Here is a 19,352-nt window from a genome sequence, read left to right on the forward strand (position 1 = left end):
ACCATACCCTTGTTTACTGTGCTTTCCCTGGAAACCTCTAACTGGCCTCCTCTGTTCCACCCCCAGCACTCACCTTTCTCTTTTGTCTTTAGCTGGAGATGATATTTACGGGAGTGGCTTAGGCCATCTTAGGGAGTTACTAGGTTTCCCTGGGTCTCTCCCATGTATACATGAGGCATATTTGTTAAATTAATTAGACAAGGAGGCCATTGGACTAATGTGGCTCTAGTGCCTGGTGGCCTACATAAGCAAACCAAAATAAAAGCCTATATATTCCTTACGCTTCCGAGATCAAAATGCTAAGGACAACCAGTCACAAACAGCCAACTAGGTTTTAAGCTGTAGTCAATCAATAATTTCCTTACTTTGCTTCTGCCTTTTCTCTATAAAAGTCTCCCCATTTCCTGTCCCATATAGTGCTCCTAGCCACTTCCGGTTTAACATTACCCAGTTAGAATCGATTTTTGCTCAAAAACAACTCTTAAAATTTTTAATATACCTCAATTTACCTTTTAACAACATATTAATAAACGTCTGTTCCCTTTTCTCTTGTTAATCTATCTTTTATTACAGGGATCTCAGAAAAGAACTCAGAAGAAGGTAGAGGGAAAGTTAATTTTCCTCCTGTGCAGAAACAAACAAACAAATAATCAGTGTGTTGGGTAGAGAAGAGTTAGTGATGACAAGGGAGAGAATTCTAAGATCATAGAGATGAATTCTAAGATCATAGAGGGGATGAGACCAGAGTGCCTTGTATTTGTCGTCCCTGATATAGACCCTAATGCGTTCAGCCCTAGACACAGGTTTAAAGATGATAAATGTGCAATTACTCTCAAACCTCTATTCTTCTTCCCTTTAGAAAAGATCTTAGATGTATTCTCTAGGGAGTAACATTTATTCAACAATAATTTCTTTTCTCTATTCAGTACCTACTTATTTCAAGGCAGATGCTACATGCTGGGGACACATGTAAGTAAGTTAACCATGCTCTCTGCCCCGATAAGGCTTAGATTCTAGTTGGTGAGAGACATTATGCAGATAACTGTGCAATTACTTATTTAATCACAACTGTGAAGAGAACTCTGAAGGAGAAAGATAATGTGTTAACAGGAGTCCCATCGTAATCCTGTGGGTCAGGGGAAGTGTCTTTAAAGAAATGGTATTTCAGAGGAGCTGGTTAGGCCAGGGGTTTGGCCTTGAGGAAGAGAAGGGCGTTCCAAGCTGAGGGAGCAACATGGGCAAAGGCTCTGGAATCATTTTGCACTAGATGAGGTTCAACAAAGAAAAGAATTAATGTCTTACTTTAAGAAGGAAGGAATGGTAGGTGGCAGATGTTTTATATAATCACCTGTTTCCCCCAAAGGCAGACAGTGTGGGTGCCTTATAATTTTACCAGCACCATGAAACAACAGTAGGGAATATTGAAAATAATTCTGATTGAGGGAAGGGAAGATTTCATGGAGGCAATTATACTAGGGTTTTACAGGATGGGTTGAGCTACAATAGACATGAATAAACTAGAGGATAAGAAGCTATAGACCAAATAAGTCACTGAAATGTAAAATGTTTGGTATTAGCAAGACGGCAGAATTTATGCTTGTATTTTCTTAGATCTACTTCTCTGGGCTCCCGAAAGCATACCGTGGAATCCGCTGCCAGAGCCACTTACAGTAAAGTTGTCCTGTTTACAGGTTTTTGATAAGCTGTTTTTATTCTTTAATAAATAAGAAAAGAGGCCATTGTCCTTTACAAAATAGCTGAGGTTGTACTTGAACAAAATCTGTTTGGAAATGTTAAGCTGGTTACACAGAACTAATATGCCTCAAGGTGGTCATTCTCTCTGGATTAAAGCTGTGGAACAATTGTGGCTCCTGTTACAAGGAAAATGACAAAGGGCCATTATGAAAAGGGACAAAAATCTCTGTTCCCAGAGGGGGACTGACAAGCTGAAAGTCCCCCTGTACATGCCAACACAAAAGGCTGATTGCCTCCGATTGTTTGTTTATGTAAATCAAAAGGCTGCCATTAATTCTGCAAGTGGGACTGCTGAGCAACAAAGAAGGTGGTGATTGGCCAGATTCTCGCTCATGGGTTGGTGGCAAATCTGACAAATTCTATTACTTTTGTGCTATGCTCTATCTGCACACCTTCAGGAAAAGAAGCTTGTTATTATGCACTAAAGGAAATCATTTGTGTCCTTAGAGTAAGAGCTGGATTTGAAGGCAAGAGAACTTCTCAAGGATCTTCCCCAAAGCTCTCTCCAAGTCGGACTCAACTGTACATCATGACAGACGTTCCAGTGACATTCAGTCAGGTTGAGTGTAATGGGGATACACCCCCTGAAAACGGTCAACAAAAAATCACTAAAATCACGGAAAAAGCCAGTGATATGGGTGGCACCCCACCATACTGCAGGGTAGAATCTAGTCTTGGAGATGAACCCACGAAAGGAAGTCAGGAGAAAAGTGAAAAATTACAAGAGAACATACTGCTCCACTCGTCCATGGAGGAGAAGATTCTAAAAGGTAAAGCATTTTGCTTTTCTATAATTTGCTTGATTTGATTTGCAAACTCACTCAGGAATCTTTGGGTGAACTGTTATGACAGGAATAAGCTGCACATCCTCCCACCCTTGCCCCTGCCCAAATGCAGTCCCTTATCCTATGGGGGCTGCAGAGCATAAGGACTAAACCTCTGCCCTGGGTCAAATCCAGGTTCATTTATTTGATAGCCCTGTGACCCTAGACAGCTTTCTTGGCTTCCCGAAGCCTTGGTTTTCTCATTAGAAGAAGGCAGAATAATAGTTCTGATATTTGTACAGTTGTTGTGAAAATTACTGTCTGTTAAATGTTAACTACTGTTATTTATTATTATATGGAGAGCACCATTATTATTCAGTCAGAAGGAATTCATAAATTCAACTTTGCTTTCTAAATCTACCTGAAAGTGTATGAATTCGTGGTACTATAAACTTATATAGACATTAAAGGAGAGGTTATCGTTATGCTTATACATAAAAGGAATCGGTGAAGAAATGAGTTTGAAGAATGAAATAGTTATTTTTAGTGACCACAAAAATCAAAGACCTCTACATTTTTAAAATCTTAATTGGTAATTTATTTATCTTAGACTACTTAAATGTTAAAATATTAATCTTGTGGGGGTTTTTCTTCCCAGAAAAACCAGAAGAGAATCTCTACATTGCTCATAAGGCTATCACAGATCTTTCTCTCCAAGAAACAAGTGTTGATGAAATGACATTCAGAGAAGGTAAGAGGAACTTCCATTTTGTACACAGAAATTGTCTGATGGAATGTGGAAGACAGTTTTTGCATGGGATGTTACGTGAGTGTGGTATTGAAAAAGCAATCCAGGTAATGCTTTCAAAAACTCAAAGCTGCTATAGGCAGATAAGGGAGTCTGGATTTATCTGTGGGTTCCACCTGAGAAAGCATTACACACTCTTCAAGACTGAGACTGCATGGATCGGTAAAACTGATTGGCACGCTTTGACCTGATGATATGATACCTGCGTCTTAATAAGTTAGTCTACTAAATAAAACTTTCCTTTTGATTAAGTGTCTTCAAATCTATGTCAGGCGCCTTGCAAGATGTAAACATTTCAAAAATGGGTTTATCTTAAAAGTTTACCATTGGCATACTGTTTAAAATAATCTTATAAATTTATTTGATCTATAGGAAAATTCTAGGCCTCTGCTGTAAGCACAAAATGGTTACCTAATTCTTGTCAAAGAAATCTTCCAGGTGATGAAGTTAATTTTACTTGTGTTCTTTCAGAAAAATGGGAGAATAAAAAGAACATTGATTTTTAAATGACTGTATTATTTTTCAAATAAACTCAAGAGTCTAAGAGACACAAAATCTTTTAGACTTCTAAGGAGACACCTACATTCAAACAATTTCAAAATAAAGTGGAAGATAAAAATCTACCAATTAATCATTCATATCCTCTCTTGCAGCCATACACATCTTATCTCAAAATTGAAGTCAGCTTGGTAGACCTAAGTGATTTAGCTTAGTTAGGACCTTAACAAGTAAAACATTGAAGAGGTTATTGGTTGAAATATTAGAACATCACACAAAATAGTAGATGCCTAGGAGGATAAGGTTGTTGGCAGTTTCCTGGGTTTGTCCCCTTTGCCTGGACACCTCTCAGACTGTCTGCTGACTACATACGGTGGCCCACTGTGTAGTCACTCAAAGAAGAATGTAGTAAGCAACAGTCACTGTCAAGCTCTTACATTATCACAGATACTTTATAAGACCTAAACCCCATGAAATGGACTAAATAACCTCTCACCCTAACCCTTCTACTGCCAATGAGCAAGCGGATTCTGAGAGGCAGGGATCTCAACCTTTCAACTAGAGCCCCTTTCAAATTTCTGATCAGAAAGTCACTGGAGACAATAGTTTTCTATGATCTTTCATTTCCTTCAAATAAAGAATAAAAGCAGTCTGGATTTTTAAAGTGGATGATCTCAGGGTGAGTTTATCCCTGCATGAATCCTTTTGTGTTCGGTGGAACATGTTCCTCCTGTAGGGTTAGAAGAACATATTTTGGCGTTTTTCATTTTCACAATGGCAAACAGCTATAAAGTCCCCAAAGAGAATACTCCTGAGTTGAAAAATAGGAAGATGTTAAAAATACTTAGAAAGAATTATAATTTAAAGTCAAGAAGTAATTTCATGCATGACAACTCCATGCCCAAGTCACGAATATGAGTAAAAAGATCAGTTTCTTTGGTTCTTATGGAAAAGAAGAAAACAAAACAAAGCTTAAAATTATAGCAAACATTCGAATACATGTTTAGTTATGATGTAAAAAACACTGACTAGATGTCAGTGGCCTGATAGGAGCTGTGCACAGCTAATGAGGAGAGATGAACCACCTCCACTTCTATCTCTTTGTGTAAGTTTACAATCTGATTCCCATAGTTGGGAAAACAAAACGAAAAGAGAATGAAAAATCTCTGATGGAAATGGACTTGTCAACATCTTTCAGTGAAAATAGGAAATTGTGGAGGAGAAGGGCAAAGAGGAACAGTGCCTCTCGCTTTATATAAAGACTGTTACGGTGTTGAAAGGGAATAGTGAACACAACCCTGAGTCATGTGCACTGCAGGCTGAAGCTTCCCACAGAAGTCCTTCAGGGCTGAAAGCTCTGAGAACAACCTCTACTCTCCTATTATTAATTCATTTTTTTCATGCTCAATAAATATTATTGAGGATATGCTGATAGGATGTGTTTGAAAAGTGAAATTTGCAATGAATTAAATGAGCCTCTTAAAAGTCACTGCATGGTATCAAACAACTTAAGTTAATTAGCTATCGGTTAAGGACATGTCGAAAATAATAGGCTAACCTAACACTCTGTAGATATGACCTCAACATGATTTTTAAATCTTGACTCACTAGAAATCAGTGGCAGATCTTAGGCTATAGAGTGTGTCCTTTCGTGGACTTGATGCGTCCATTAGCCCAGCACATGACTCTTGGCCATCTGTACTCCTCCTCCATAGCTGGTACTTTAGGACATGAGAACTCTGAGAAGCATGGTGGTAAACACTGAATTTGCTACTCTGAGTGTGACCAGTCACTGGCAGTCATTATTTCATTATTTTTACTGTTGGAAGAAAGCCATTTTTCTAACTTTCCTTGAGGAGTGTGTGTGTGTGTGTGTGTGTGTGTGTGTGTGTGTGTGTGTGTGTAGGAGCTAGGTCCAAATATTTTTTAATATATTCACATATCCACTCGTGACAGGCTAGACAGGATTTTTAAAAGTGTGTCTCAGGGAATACCAGTATCACTATATACAGTAGTCCACAACAAAAATGTTCCATAGTCAAATGAGGTTGGGTTGCTGGATGCTAATATCCATTAGTATTTTAAAGGCTTGGATAAATTCTGAAGAGGCTTACTTCATTGTGCTTAATGCAGTGTCTTCCAAGCTAATTTGATGGTGTAGCCTGTTTTATTGGGTAAAACATATTAATAACCCACAAAACAATATCCCATAAAATGTTTGGTGGAAAACGATTGTCCAGAAATATAATCTGGAGAATCTGTGGTATTTTGAAATCTCTACACATATCAATTGCCAATTGATTTTGCTACAGGACATCAGTGGGAGAAGATTCCCTTGAGCAGCAGTTACCAAGAACCAAGTAGACGAAAGGAAAGGATTGCTGAACAACCTTTAGGAGAGAGAGAAGATGAGGATCTGAAGAACAAAACTCAACACCAGGCAATGGAAATTGAATGGCTAGGATTTCGGAAACCAAGCCAAGCTGATGTGTTGCATTCTAAGCATGATGAGGAGCAAGCGGTTTGGGATGAAGAAATTAATAATGATGATGATGATGATTGCAAAGACGATGAAGATGAAGTTCGAGTGATAGAACTTAAGAAAAAAAATGAAGAGCGTTCTCAGTTAAAAGAGGAAGGCGATGCATGTGAGGACTCCCCACTGAGCAGCCCCAGTTCCCAACCTGTCACACCTGATGAGCAGCCAACCTTCGGGAAGAAGGGTGATATTTCCAGAAATGCTTATTCAAGATACAATACGATATCCTATCGGAAAATCAGAAAGGGGAACACCAAGCAAAGAATTGATGAATTCGAGTCTATGATGCATTTATAAACTAACTGGAACTGAGAAGTTCTCATGCCCACTAAAGCAAAAGCTAATTCTCTTTTCCTGAGATGCATCTTTGTATGCCTTGAGTCATCCCCCATAAAGAAGTGGAAGCTTAATCTCTGTTTCACCGCAGAATAATGTGGAAATAACCCTAGGCAAAACTCAGTCTGGTAACCTCAGATCAAAAAGCTTTAGATTCATTCTTGGATATTTGCTTTTTAAATCCTCACTAATATAGCCTGTGTGCTAAGCACTAAACAGTTTGACTTTAAAAGTAGCAATGCCGGGAAATGTAGTCATCAAATGAAAGAGGACTATTTGAAATGAAATGTATTTCTTTTGGTGTCTTTCTTCCTGTACACTGAGGGTGATAGAAAGTCTGGTATCAAATCTCTCTTTCTTTAAAACGTGGTTTTACAGACTCTGGCAATAAACTTTCCAAAATACTTTGCCTTTCCTATTATCTTCAGATTTTAAGTTGTTTTTCTTGGCACGTACAGAGTGAAATTCTGTATAGGCTGCCTTCCTAGGTGTTACCATTCACTGAATTTTCTCACTAGAGGGGCTGAGCAATTGTCAGTCAGGAAAATTCTGTTTACTAAATGTTGGCTTTATGTTCTCAAGATGAATTAAATCCATTGTGAGATTGCCACAGGGAGGGGCTGGAAGATTGGTGGGCAATTGACTAAAGAGTTATATCAGATAGATTATTTCTGAGACTGAAAATAAAATCTTGTCTAGCACAGTTAATGTCATTAAACATGAAAATGACAGCTTTAGCACAATTTTAAGAAAATACCCCTCTCTATTACTACACTTTCTCCTATTAAGAGTATCTCAGAATAATTTTCTTTCCTTAGAAACCTGAGACAACTCTAGTCATAACTGTACTAGTTACTATGAAAATGGAAATAATTATCTTAGAATATTTTCAAAGTAGAGTGTGAGCATGTATTTTTAGTGAGAAAGCTCTGATGGTTGTTGGGAATATATAATTTACTGGACCTCAGCCCAAATCAAGATGCCTAAAATTGTGCTTGTGAAGCTTCACTCAAACCAATGTGTCAGATAATGTATTGAATATTTATGAAAAGGGAGAGTCTATATTTATATTCTTAGATAGTTCCATAATTTTTCATTTCATGCTTCTATATATATTATCCTGAGCTTTCTGTCACCACAGATAAAGACATTTCTTTTGGCCCTAGAAATAAAAAGACAATTCGTTATTGTCTGAATGTAATACAGTCTTCATTGTACTATTCAACCCTTTGTTTATTTTTCATTTTGTGAAAAACCCTGGGTTAGCCCTTCTCAGAGTTTTGCTTGTTTATGTGTAACAAATCCCACACATTCTAAAGGCACTTTCTTTAATTCTTTATTATCATGTAATATGTTTCCATGGTATCATATACTATTAGTGTTTACGAGACTCAATTTTGAATTTTTTCCTTTTATTCTTTCAAACAGATACTTCACAACCTGACCATATATAAGTCTGTCACGCTTAATCTATAGAATCTATACATTTCATTCTCGACAATGCAAGTTTTCAGAATAAAGACAGGGAAATCAGTTTTTTTATTGACAAATTTCGGTAGAAGATTGATGCACTAGGACAATTACCTGTTTACTTAGAGCCTCTAAATCTTTTCACTTGGACAAGCTATTTTCTTTTTGGATTACTGGTGACCCCTACTATTTTCTACTTAACGTCAAAGCACAGTATTGTGTTATCCATCATGGAACAGGACCATATTCTTAACCTACCATCAACAGAGACTGTATTTTGAATTATTCCAGCAGAGGCAGCCAATTCCTGTGGAACTTGAGTGAGGTGGGAGGTCTGTGGTCATTTGATGTGGCCAAGCAACTAGCTCTAATTGGGCTCCAAAATATAGTAACCCTGGCCCTTTTAGTTTTGTGCTCTTACCAGATGATTAACCAACTATGAAAGATTTTATCAACAAGACTATTTCAGGGTATGTTCAATGAGTAAATGCTTAATGCTCATGAATGAGGCAATGTAGTTGCAGAAGAGCGCTGAAACTATTATTTGGCATTAGTGCCCATCGCCCTATTCCGCCATCTTACACTAAGGCCACAGAGCTTAGTGACTGTAAGTACATAATGGTGATGGGTGGCTGTTTGATTCTTGTAGCCTAAGAAAGACAAGGGTCTGGTTCAGATCTCATGGGGGGATACTTAACATATTTGAAAAGCATATGGGACACATTAAGAACACAGATTGGTAGCTACACATGAAGGTTTACTGCTTTTGTGCTTCAAGGTTCAGGAATGGAAGAAGGACTCTGGTACCTGGTAGGAGGGAGAATTGACTTATTGTGAGAATGCTGGTATTTCTTACATGACTTTTTATTTTCCTTAGATGCTGGGTGAACAGGAAGTAATAACAGCTCTATTTCTCTGTCAATATAAAACTTAACCCTTCATATAATGCTACCTTTGAAGACACAGAATATATCAGACTCTATCTATCTACCTATTAACAGTTTAAATAAAGAACTGTGTTTGACTTGCTCTCAATAAAAGTTTGTGTCCTTGTTTTTGGTGCCTAGATTTTATTTTTTTTAATCTGCCTTTTAAAATTTAAAAGAACCCTCGCATATTAGCCACTATTGAGACCATCAGTAAATACCATTTCAGAAATCAAGAGAACACCTCATTTTAATTCATTTGCATTATTTATTTCAAAAAGGTCTTAAAATGCTTGTATATGAAATTGTAAAAAGAATTTCTGATGGATAGATATGTGATGTTCATGGGACATTTCTATTATTTTTACGGGAACTGAACTACTGTTTCAGATACATCTTAATTCCAACAACTTGAAAAATATATATATCTTTGTAGTCATTAAGGTAATACATTGCTGTGAACTATGCTGACACTTTTATAGTAATTGTTTCTACATATTTACATGGTGGAGTACTTTTGGCACACTTTCAAATGGAGAACAGACATTTGAGTTTTTCAAAATGATAGGAAAAACATTTAAAATAAGTACTAATAGAGAATTATGGAAAAAGATGAAACACCAGCGTATCATGAAGAAATATGTCTGGCCATATGAGAAAGGCATTATTTCTTTTAAAGCCTAAACTTTCATTTCTCTATAAAAGCAAGAGGGCTATAAAAAGTAATGTCAAAAGTTACAGCAAACATTTGTCCATATTAAAATATCAGACAGTAACGTAATAAATATGAATACCAAAACGTGTACACAGCTCATGAAGAACACAAGGTAAGTAGAACATACAATTGACATAAACACAATGACACGGGTAGTAATGAGCAGTGGAAATCACCCAGATACGTGGCAAACTACAAAATCAAAGCATTTTGTAATTAACCGTCTGCTTGGATGAGTTTTGGTTATCAGTTTGGAAAGTAATTGAATTTTTACTTAGAAACTTAAAATTACATATTTGATTTATTCTTTATAGTAAACTTGGTTGGTCAGAGGCAGAAAAACTGGGTACCTAAAAATGTTCAAATTTATTCCAAATTCCTTTCTACTCCATAGTTTCAATCTAGTTTTTCCACTAACAAATATTTTTAGGTAATCAATAACAAATTCACAAATTTAACCTTTGCCTTCCCTTGTTTTTATGCCCAGCTCTTATAGCTAATATGTATAAAACTAGCAACATTTGGGCAGTTGTTTGAAGGAGAAGAATTAACGCATGTGCATAAACCTAAACTGAATAACAAGCATCCTGATAATTTAGAGTTTGGTTACTCCTTTCAGGTCTGGAAAAAAAATACCCAGAGTGAAAGTCTGTGTGAGATACTTTTGTCCAGAAGGCCAGATGCAGATGAAGCTATGCACTTAAGAGAGACTTAAAAAAAATCCCAAAACAGTCCTTAATTTTTCTTTGTTAGTTAAAACTCTTGGTTTTACTTTCTCTCAATTCAAAGCATAAAATATAGAAACATACCCATAGCCATATATATGTGTTTTAGTTTCAACAGCTAATATAAAGACTTTGTATAGATATTTATAACCAATATCCTTGAACTGGGAAAACCTATCAGTCAATAACAAAATAGAAAATCTCAGTTTTCAAAGAAATTATTTGTTACTTATTTGATGGCAACTGTCGTCATTAGAAACTCAGCATATTAGAAGTTGCTCTATTTGCTGGAAAATGAGATTTTTGTGTTTTTGCAAAGCAAAGATTCACATAAACTTGAAAAGAGACCCTAACTGTAGTGATAACTATTAGTTGACCCATTAGGTTGAAAACAGAGGCATTAAATCTTAGTGCGGTGGTATTTTTTTCCTTTCTTTTAGGCACGGACACCACCAACACCTGAAATTCCACCCATTAAACCTCACCAGGAGTAGATAATACATTACATGGCTTATTCAAACCTGACCATGGAATGGCTATTTGCCAAAAATAAATATTTTTGTACATTAACTGTGGTTAGTGTTCCTTTTCTCATTTCAAGGCATCTTGGCTTGTAGCAATTGTTGAGTAAACTTATGCAAAGGTTGTTGTAAAAGCATTATGGTGACAATCTACACATTGGAATGAAAGCTACACGACTTGGTTTTTGTTTTAAATTAAAGGACTCCAGTTTTTCACTTTCCACCTCTGTTCAAATTGAGCAATTTGTCAGCTTTGATTAATGGTTGGGGGAACAAAGAGTTGGTAATATCATTCACAGAGAAGCAATCTCTCTATGTCCACTTCTCCCTCTCATACTTGTTCTAGGAAATGGAAAGGAATATGTCCTGCATGAAGTCAAGGAGATAGACCACTGCGAAGTGTATGAGGATAACTATCCTTAAGCCTACACTTCAGTTGTTTAACAGAGAGGGGCGCAGCCTCTATTTCCTGTCTGTACAACATGCAAGAGAGAGACCAAAGAGGTGTGACTCTATACCAAGGGATTTTAGCTGAGCCCACCTGAGTTGTCTGTCCTACTTACAGAAGAAATAGAAAGAGGAGAAGAAGGAGGGGGAGGAGAAGAAGAAGAGAAGGAAGAGGAGAAGAATCAAAGAATCACAGCAGCATGGTTTAGTGAAAGAGGCTCACCTTTTTTTTTTTTGAGCCCAATAGAATGGAATCTGGGTTTTAACTCTTACTAGTGGGACGACTTTAGACAATCCCTCTCAGCTATCCTCGTCTGCATAATGAGGAGAATGAAACTCCCCTCACTAAGTTGTGCACAATAGTGAGATGGGGGCACAAACAGTGCCTAGCACATAGTAGGTACTCAAAGGTACTTAGTCCCACTTCTTTTCTCTTTACTCCTTGTAATTTTCTTGTTTTTATCCAAGTTCTTGGGGCTTTCTTTTGAGACAGAATTTCTTTTCTGCGTTTGAATGTGAAAGTTAAAGATGTTACAACAAATCAAGATGGTACTATCTGGTGCACCTCAACTCCATTCTCTTGCATGAGAGACCCTTGAAAATCATTCTAAGCCATTCATGAAATGAAGGTTGACTGGAAAAATTGAATTCCTATACACCATAACTAGTATCTTTGCTCCTCTACAGTTCCTAAGGCAATTCTAGAGGCAAGGTGTTAATATATAAGAAAGTATTTCCAAATTAGAGTTCAAAGCTAATGATACATTGTGATCATAGCACATGGTGGTTTTTGCCCTTGTGAATGACAGCTGATTAAATGTTGGCAAGAAGAATTGAGCAAATTTGAGGCTGGTGATAAAAAACAGTTGTATCAACAACAGCTGTGTAATCCTTCAAGAGAGTAGGGTAGAATCTCTAGGTAACTGTTGAAAACAAGAAAAGAACTGTGCAAGCTGGAAGGCTCAGAAGAACTCAGACGGTTTGGTAAATTAGTTTTTGATCTAATAAGTCCTGTAAAATATTATCAACTATGTTTGTGTTCAAGGTAACAAGATGCAGAGACATTTTTTAAAGAAAAGGCAATAACTTAAGCTAATCCAGGGAAAACTCTGAAGTCCCCAAGAACAGAGCCCCCTATGGAGGAACTTGGGCTAATTAAGACCCTAATGTGTCCCAGCCAAGGGTTTATCTTTAGAAGTACCAGAAAACCTAGAGGCATTTCTACTTTTATAAAAGTAGAATTTTTATAAAACAAAAATTAGAAACAAAACAAGAACAAAATTAGAGGGCAATGAAAATTTAAATTAGAAAACAAAAATTAGAGGGCAATGTTTAAAAGAATGTTGGTAGTAGATTTCACAACTAGTCAATACTCTTACAGTTAGGTCCATAAGATTCCTAACTACTGCTTAGTTCCTTGCTTCTAAGAATAATTGAGCAAAAACATGGTAAAAACTGTTTTAAAAATTCTACCCAGGGCTTCCCTGGTGGAGCAGCGGTTGAGAGTCCGCCTGCCGATGCAGGGGACGCGGGTTCGTGCCCCGGTCCGGGAAGATCCCACATGCCGCGGAGCGGCTGGGCCCGTGAGCCATGGCCGCTGGGCCTGCGCGTCCGGAGCCTGTGCTCTGCAGCGGGAGAGGCCACAGCAGTGAGAGGCCCGTGTACCGCAAAAAAAGAAAAAAAAAAAAATTCTACCCACGAACAAATAATATGTGATGTATGAAAACAGTTCTTTGTTATATTGACAATATGGATCCAAATACAGCCTCACATATTAAGTGTGTCAAGGTAAAGCCAGGAAGAGCATACACTGAACAGACCACAGAAGGTTCTTTTGAGCAAAAACATTCAAATTTCTTTAGCTGGTATACCCAAAGGTAAGTGTATCAAAAACATAATTCATCTTTTTGTGAACAGAGTTGACATTTTTGGTGGAAACTCTTTTTGAATAAAAAGAGATTCTTTAGACTGGCAGAAAACCTTTCAAAATTTTTCATTTACACAAAGCATTGCATGAGGCATCCAGCGTATTTAGTTTGGTCAGCAACTCAATTAGTCCTTTGGCAACTGACTTGTGTTTTATCCCTCACATGGCTCTGTTTTGAAAATAATTATCTCATTTTCTACTCATTTTCTTATCTCATCTGCAATGTCAATTATTTACATAAAACATCTTAAATATGTTGCAAATACGTAAAACTATTTCCCCTTCCAGCTCTTAGTTATTGTTTTGCTTTTCTGTAATTAATTGGGAGTTAAACAGGAAATCAGAACTAAAGATGCCCAGTTTTACCATCAGCTCAACAGCACAGGTTTGTTTGTTTATTTTAATATTAACAAGAATATAGCATGATTGACCTCCAGAGACCCAACCCTAACAAAAAAATTTATGTATATCTTTCTTAAGAATGTTGTGGAGGAGATTTGGTTAGGCTAGTGGCCCTGTCTCTGGAGATCCAAATTCTAATCCTGATTCTCTCACTAACTGGCCTGGGATTTCTGGACAGGCCATCTTCCTTACCAAAATGAATGCAAAGGATATTAGGATTTCTAAGATATCTTCCGGTATGCCTAAGTATTGTCATACCTAAGATTATGTGCTCAATTTGGATCAAAGAAATATTGGAATTTTCCCCAAATTTATCAGTGTTATCTTGAAGCCCACATCTAGGACTTTATTCTTTTCTCCCCCCCCACCCCACCACCCCATAGAGATGCCAGATCCCCTTCCGTTTTTGGACAAGTCTCAGACAATTTTTTCTTAACTCTCTTCCTAACTGTTTTAACTCATTCTCTTCCCCTTTCTTTATGTTTTCCTCACTTTATTTCTACCTTGAAATCTTTTAGAGCCCATTTTTAGCATTCTTCATCCCTGTGAATGCTGCTGAATCTGAAGTAGTATTTTCACATAAAAGAACTTTAATATTTTTCCGTGCTCTATTTCTGCTTTACTCATTTCAACTCCTCTTATTTGGTCCCACATTAGAGTAGGTTCAATGATTAAATGTATTTTTGGTTACTGCGGTGTGCTGTGACCCAGCCTCTATTTCTCTGCATTTTTTTCTTTCTTTTTTAATATCCACATGAGTCTAGAAGTTACTAGTATGGCCATTTTTTAAAGTGCAATTTAAAAGCACAGAATGAATGGAAACAACATCCATGTCTAGAATTGAATAAGCATGTGACTTCCTCACTTAAAGTTTTTCCACTGACTCAGATTGGGAAAAACATAATACAGTCATCTAGATCAAAACCCTGCCATCAAGGAGTATTGTATCAATACTATTTCAAACTGTTAGGTAAACATGCATGTAGTTGGGAGGGATTTCACCAAGGTGAAAGCTGTGTGTTTCTGAGGTCTTTTAGCCTAGGAACTCAAGTAATTTTCTTTCTTTCTTTTATTTTTTTTTGATGAAAAAATAGCAAATAAAGGATCAGCTTCTCACTGATTATAACTACTTGTGGACCAAAAGAGCTGGTTATGATCAAACTCAGCCTTCATGAGTATCATTGTGCTTCTCCAAGTACTTCCATCTTCTTTTCCAGTTACCTGTTAGATGGCATGTGGAAACTTGAAGGCTTTGTTCCAGCACAGGGTGGAAAGCAGGCAATTCAAAAGCCCATCTAGTGCTGAAGAAGGACTCCAATCTAATGTTGGACTGTTTCCCTGAGTTAACTTTTGGTATCTCAAATATTGTGATTTTTAAAAAATCTTCCATTCAAATGTTATTAATTTTGAACTAGCATGGAGAAATAGTCACCAAGTTCATTGTCATAGTCACAGTGTCTAATAGATTTACTAGATAAAGACATCAGTTCCTCCTCAGTCTTCATAATATTTTTCAAATTTCCACTTTTGATATGGCTTCACTGGGTCACAAGCAGCAACTTTCAGGGTCTTCTGAGAGGAATTTCCTTCTAAGCATAACAACTGGTGATAGTTTCCAAAAACAATGTGATTCACCTGGAGAGAAACATGATCTGAGAATGAGCCACAGACTGAATTTGACAATCGTGATGTAAGAAAATGAAAACCAATAAAAAATTAGGTAATTACATTTTTGATTTTTCAGGAATTCTCCTGAACAAAATTAATAACATAAACACAGGTTTTAGGCAGTATTAAGTTTGTCTTTATCTCAAACTAAGTTCTCACATTCTCCAAGCTACAAGACTTTTAATTCTTCATGAAGCAAAAGGTGAATTCTCTGATGATATGGCTGATAACTATATTATTTAAAGGAAATAATTCCAGATGGCATTTACTATATTTGATCGCTGGCTGCCTCACTGCTGGTAGTAAGAAAAAACACACACCATTATAAAAAGTGTGTTAGTTAATTTCTTAAGTCTGTGACTTAGAATGCAAATTTGGAATAAAAAGTGCTAGAAATGATGTGTTTTATTCAAGAGTTTCCTATCATGATCTCTGAGAGTACATAATGCCTGATGTCCAGAAAGTCCAGACGTGATTAGAGAAAGTCATAGGTATTTCAGAGGTTCTATATTATTGCTTAATATTTATTGAATGTCCTAGAAATGGTCGATAACCTACTTAGAACTTGCTCATGGGTTTATAATTTTTTCACTTACCAATCCTCTCAATTACCCATGACTGTGACAAAGGTCATTCTAATTTTATATATATATATATATATTTAATTATATATATAATATATATATATGTTGTTTTGAAATGCTTTAAAAATTTATCAAACAGGGGTGACTTCATAATAATTTATTTTAGAGATGCTCTTACAAAAACAATGTCATCCTTGTAGGATTTTGGGAATATGATGCTTGAGTATGCTCAAGATTTTGTAAAAGAGATAAAATTGAGAAGATCATTCTGGATTTTCTACAATGTTCTGCTCGTGTGTTGTAAAGAGGTAACTAAATAACTTGTCCCCAACAAAAAACACAATGTGGAAACCGGTATCGGAGGGGCATTCTATATCCAAATCCTAGACGCCACCTGTGAGACTTTTCCTTTTAGGTGTCCACAGTTCACAGCATTTGAGGAGGGCTGACCTAGAGGACACCTTTTAAATGCAGATTCAGAAATGTATAATTTTAATAGCTCACTAGTATCCGGGGCCAAACTCACTATCACCCTTCCGCCTTCCATGAAGCTCTCAATGCCTAATGCTTTCTAAAAGAAGAGACATGTTCCTGTTATTCATAGTCTTATTCTCCATTTCTTTTGTTTTTTAAGACTTATACATCTTGGGGGACCTAGGAGGTTTAGTATGAAAACTACCAAAATACTGAAAAAAGAAGAAAGATAATTGTCAAGATATTCATCTCCATGACATCTAGCATCATGAAAAGGGGAACCCAAGGCAGAAGGCAGCTATGTAACATGTTACAAAGTCATAGGCACAAACAAGGTAGGGGAACAGCTTTCTAATTTTTGCCAGCTTAATTAAATTACCTTATTTACAAATTGGCTTACCGTTAAGGAGACCAGTGTTGGGCCTATATAAAAATCAGCGAATAAAGGCCTAAGTTCTCAGTGGGCCCAATCCAGTTTATAAGTAAGCCCTATGTAATTTAAGGACTGTCAGCTCCTAAATATTTTCTCACCAGCCTAATATCTTTTCTGATAACAGATTCACTTCTGAAGATGAGAAATGTATTCTTTTTCTCATTCGCAATCTCAATCTTTCCCCCTTTCTCTCTCCCTCCCTCCCTCCCTCCCTCCTTATCTATCTATCTATCTATCTAATCTATCTATCCATCTACCTATCTCTCTCTCTCTCCCTCTCTCTCTCTATCGCTCCTCTTTGCCACAGGGTTAAGAAAGCAGAAGGTAAGATGTAATTTATTCAATATGTGTTTACAGATTTTCTTAACACTATGCAACGTGAAATTAGCAGCTCACACACTGGTAATTCCTAATTTTTCTGAATAACTCGATAATAACCATCATCACTAAAAAGAAAAAAATATTGTCCAGAAGGAACTGAAATATAACAGGGATGATCTATAGAAAGAAAGATTGGAGGAGGTGTTGCTTAGGTCCTAATTTTGATCCTGAGCAGGAAGAAAAATGTCATGAAGAGAACAGTCACTGGCTGTGACATCAAAAAGAATGGAGGCGCTCCAAAGAAAAAAGTGTGCTTACTTCGGGGTTCATCCCTGAGCAAAATGATGGTCTCGCATACTCAATGCATTCAGTGGATTTGGTGGCTACCTGCTAGTGAGATAGCAGAAAATTTGAGAAGGCAGGCTTGAAATTATTCCTGCCACTCCAAGATCCTACACCAAAGCTTATGACTTTGTGTCCTATTAAAATATAATTGGGGAAAACAGAAGACTTTGAGAGTGAATAGGATAGAGCACAGATGTTCTGGTAAATATTCACAACTGGACCTCTGGTAAAACACCCCCGATTTGTAGTGTGAAATAAAATTCATATTTATGGCAAGACAAGAAAAATTTAAACATAAAAATTCTTCTCTGCCCTTTGGTCTCCCCTCTCCCCCATCTATGCATTGTGTCTCCGCATTATGCATTGACCGAACCTCCCCCATCAGCAGGAATACCTGCTCAACCATAAACAACAACATTCTTCTAGCATCAACAACTCCTTAAAAGAGAACAGTCCTTCCTGATCTTGTGAAGGGTCACATGACCCACCACGATGGCACTTAAATCTGGATTGTGTAAATTGTCAATAATTCGTTATTTAATGTGCAGCCCTGTGTCTCAAAAAATTTATATAAACTGTGTGTTGACTTCTAACAGGCAGAACAGTTCTCAGAGCTTTCTGAGATGCTCTTTCCGGGTTATAATCCTCAAATTTGGCTCAAATAAAATTTTCCAATTCTTTCTTAGATCGACTGGTTAATTTTTTGTCAACAGTAGCATGGGTATAAATACTTGCATCACGGCTGGTTTCAAGTTACCAATGTGACATTGCTGAATGTGAAGTTGCCAAGAGCTGTGCACAGCCAGCTCCCCCAGGGTGGTTGGAGCTGGCTCCAGCGCCCGCTCAGAGCCTAGGCCTCTGGGAACCAGAGGGCATGAGAAAGTCTCTCTACATGGAAAGGAGGCAGGATGCGGAACCAGGTTCACACTAAGTGCAGGGCTTGTGGGAAGCACACTGCTTCTCACTTTTCCCATATACTGTCCCTGTAAACTTTCCTGGTAACCAGTGAGAACCAATTCTAGTCTATACACCTTTCTTCTGGCATTATTAGTTGACTGAAGCAAATGACTTTTAGAAACAAAGATGACAATAGCAATTTAACCAAAAGAACCTGGTGACTGTTCTATTTAAAATAACTGATTTGAAAAAAATTTTGTGAAAAGAATAAAAAAAGACGCGACAATTTATAGAAAATATCTGTTTATCTCTCTGTATGAACTTTCACACTGTCTCTATTGTCCCAAACACATTTAAGGCTTCTGATTGAGAAAGCTGACAATGAGGGTTTTATGTCCCATTTAATTGAAAGCTGGATTTGTGGTAAGCAACAGGTGCAAATATTCTCTTACCAGCTCTGGATGAAAGACGGATGTTGATTTATGCAGCCATTTTAGCCCTTTGTTTCTGTTATCACAAGGGTGCAGCCTCAGGGCTCCGTTATCAGGGAAGGGAGCTAAGCACCAATCTCCTTGTTTAATAAGTCTTAACCAGGTGTAATTAAATTGTTGAAGCTGTAGGTGAAATGAATAAGAAGGTGACTTCCAATGGCACACACAAGTAGCAGCTTTGTCAAATGTTTTTGTTAGCAATGCTTAAGAATATAGGCACTCTAGTCAGATGTTCTGTGTTCAAATCCTGGTGTTGCCACTTTCAATTCTGATCATGTGGGCATATTATTTACCCTGTCTAATCTC

General features: G+C 37.1%; 2 protein-coding genes across 3 annotated transcripts in view; one reads left to right on the forward strand and one right to left on the reverse strand.

Moving 5' to 3' along the window:
• The first annotated feature begins 2,063 nt into the window (after window positions 1-2,063).
• On the forward strand, window positions 2,064-9,225 carry ERMN (ermin). Its single transcript, XM_022569763.3, has 3 exons — window positions 2,064-2,525; window positions 3,178-3,270; window positions 6,138-9,225. The coding sequence occupies exons 1-3, from the start codon at window positions 2,285-2,287 to the stop codon at window positions 6,659-6,661; spliced, it is 858 nt and encodes a 285-aa protein (XP_022425471.2). The 5' UTR covers window positions 2,064-2,284; the 3' UTR covers window positions 6,662-9,225.
• Window positions 9,226-12,584: 3,359 nt separating this feature from the next.
• Window positions 12,585-19,352, reverse strand: part of GALNT5 (polypeptide N-acetylgalactosaminyltransferase 5) — a 39,054-nt gene continuing 32,286 nt past the window's right edge. The window contains exons 10-11 of one of the 2 annotated variants that reach the window (XM_089916807.1): window positions 19,008-19,169; window positions 12,585-15,468 (exon numbers count right to left, since the gene is read on the reverse strand). In XM_089916807.1, the coding sequence (XP_089772933.1) occupies window positions 15,328-15,468; window positions 19,008-19,169 (303 nt within the window). In that variant the 3' untranslated portion in view covers window positions 12,585-15,327. The remainder of the gene's footprint in view (window positions 15,469-19,007; window positions 19,170-19,352) is intronic. The other variant, XM_022570166.2, reaches the window with a different exon arrangement.

This window comes from Delphinapterus leucas, chromosome 8 (assembly GCF_059928025.1).
Source record: "Delphinapterus leucas isolate spDelLeu-1000000601 "Yukka" chromosome 8, BTC_Dleu_Yukka2, whole genome shotgun sequence".
In the NCBI taxonomy this organism is placed as follows: domain Eukaryota; kingdom Metazoa; phylum Chordata; class Mammalia; order Artiodactyla; family Monodontidae; genus Delphinapterus; species Delphinapterus leucas.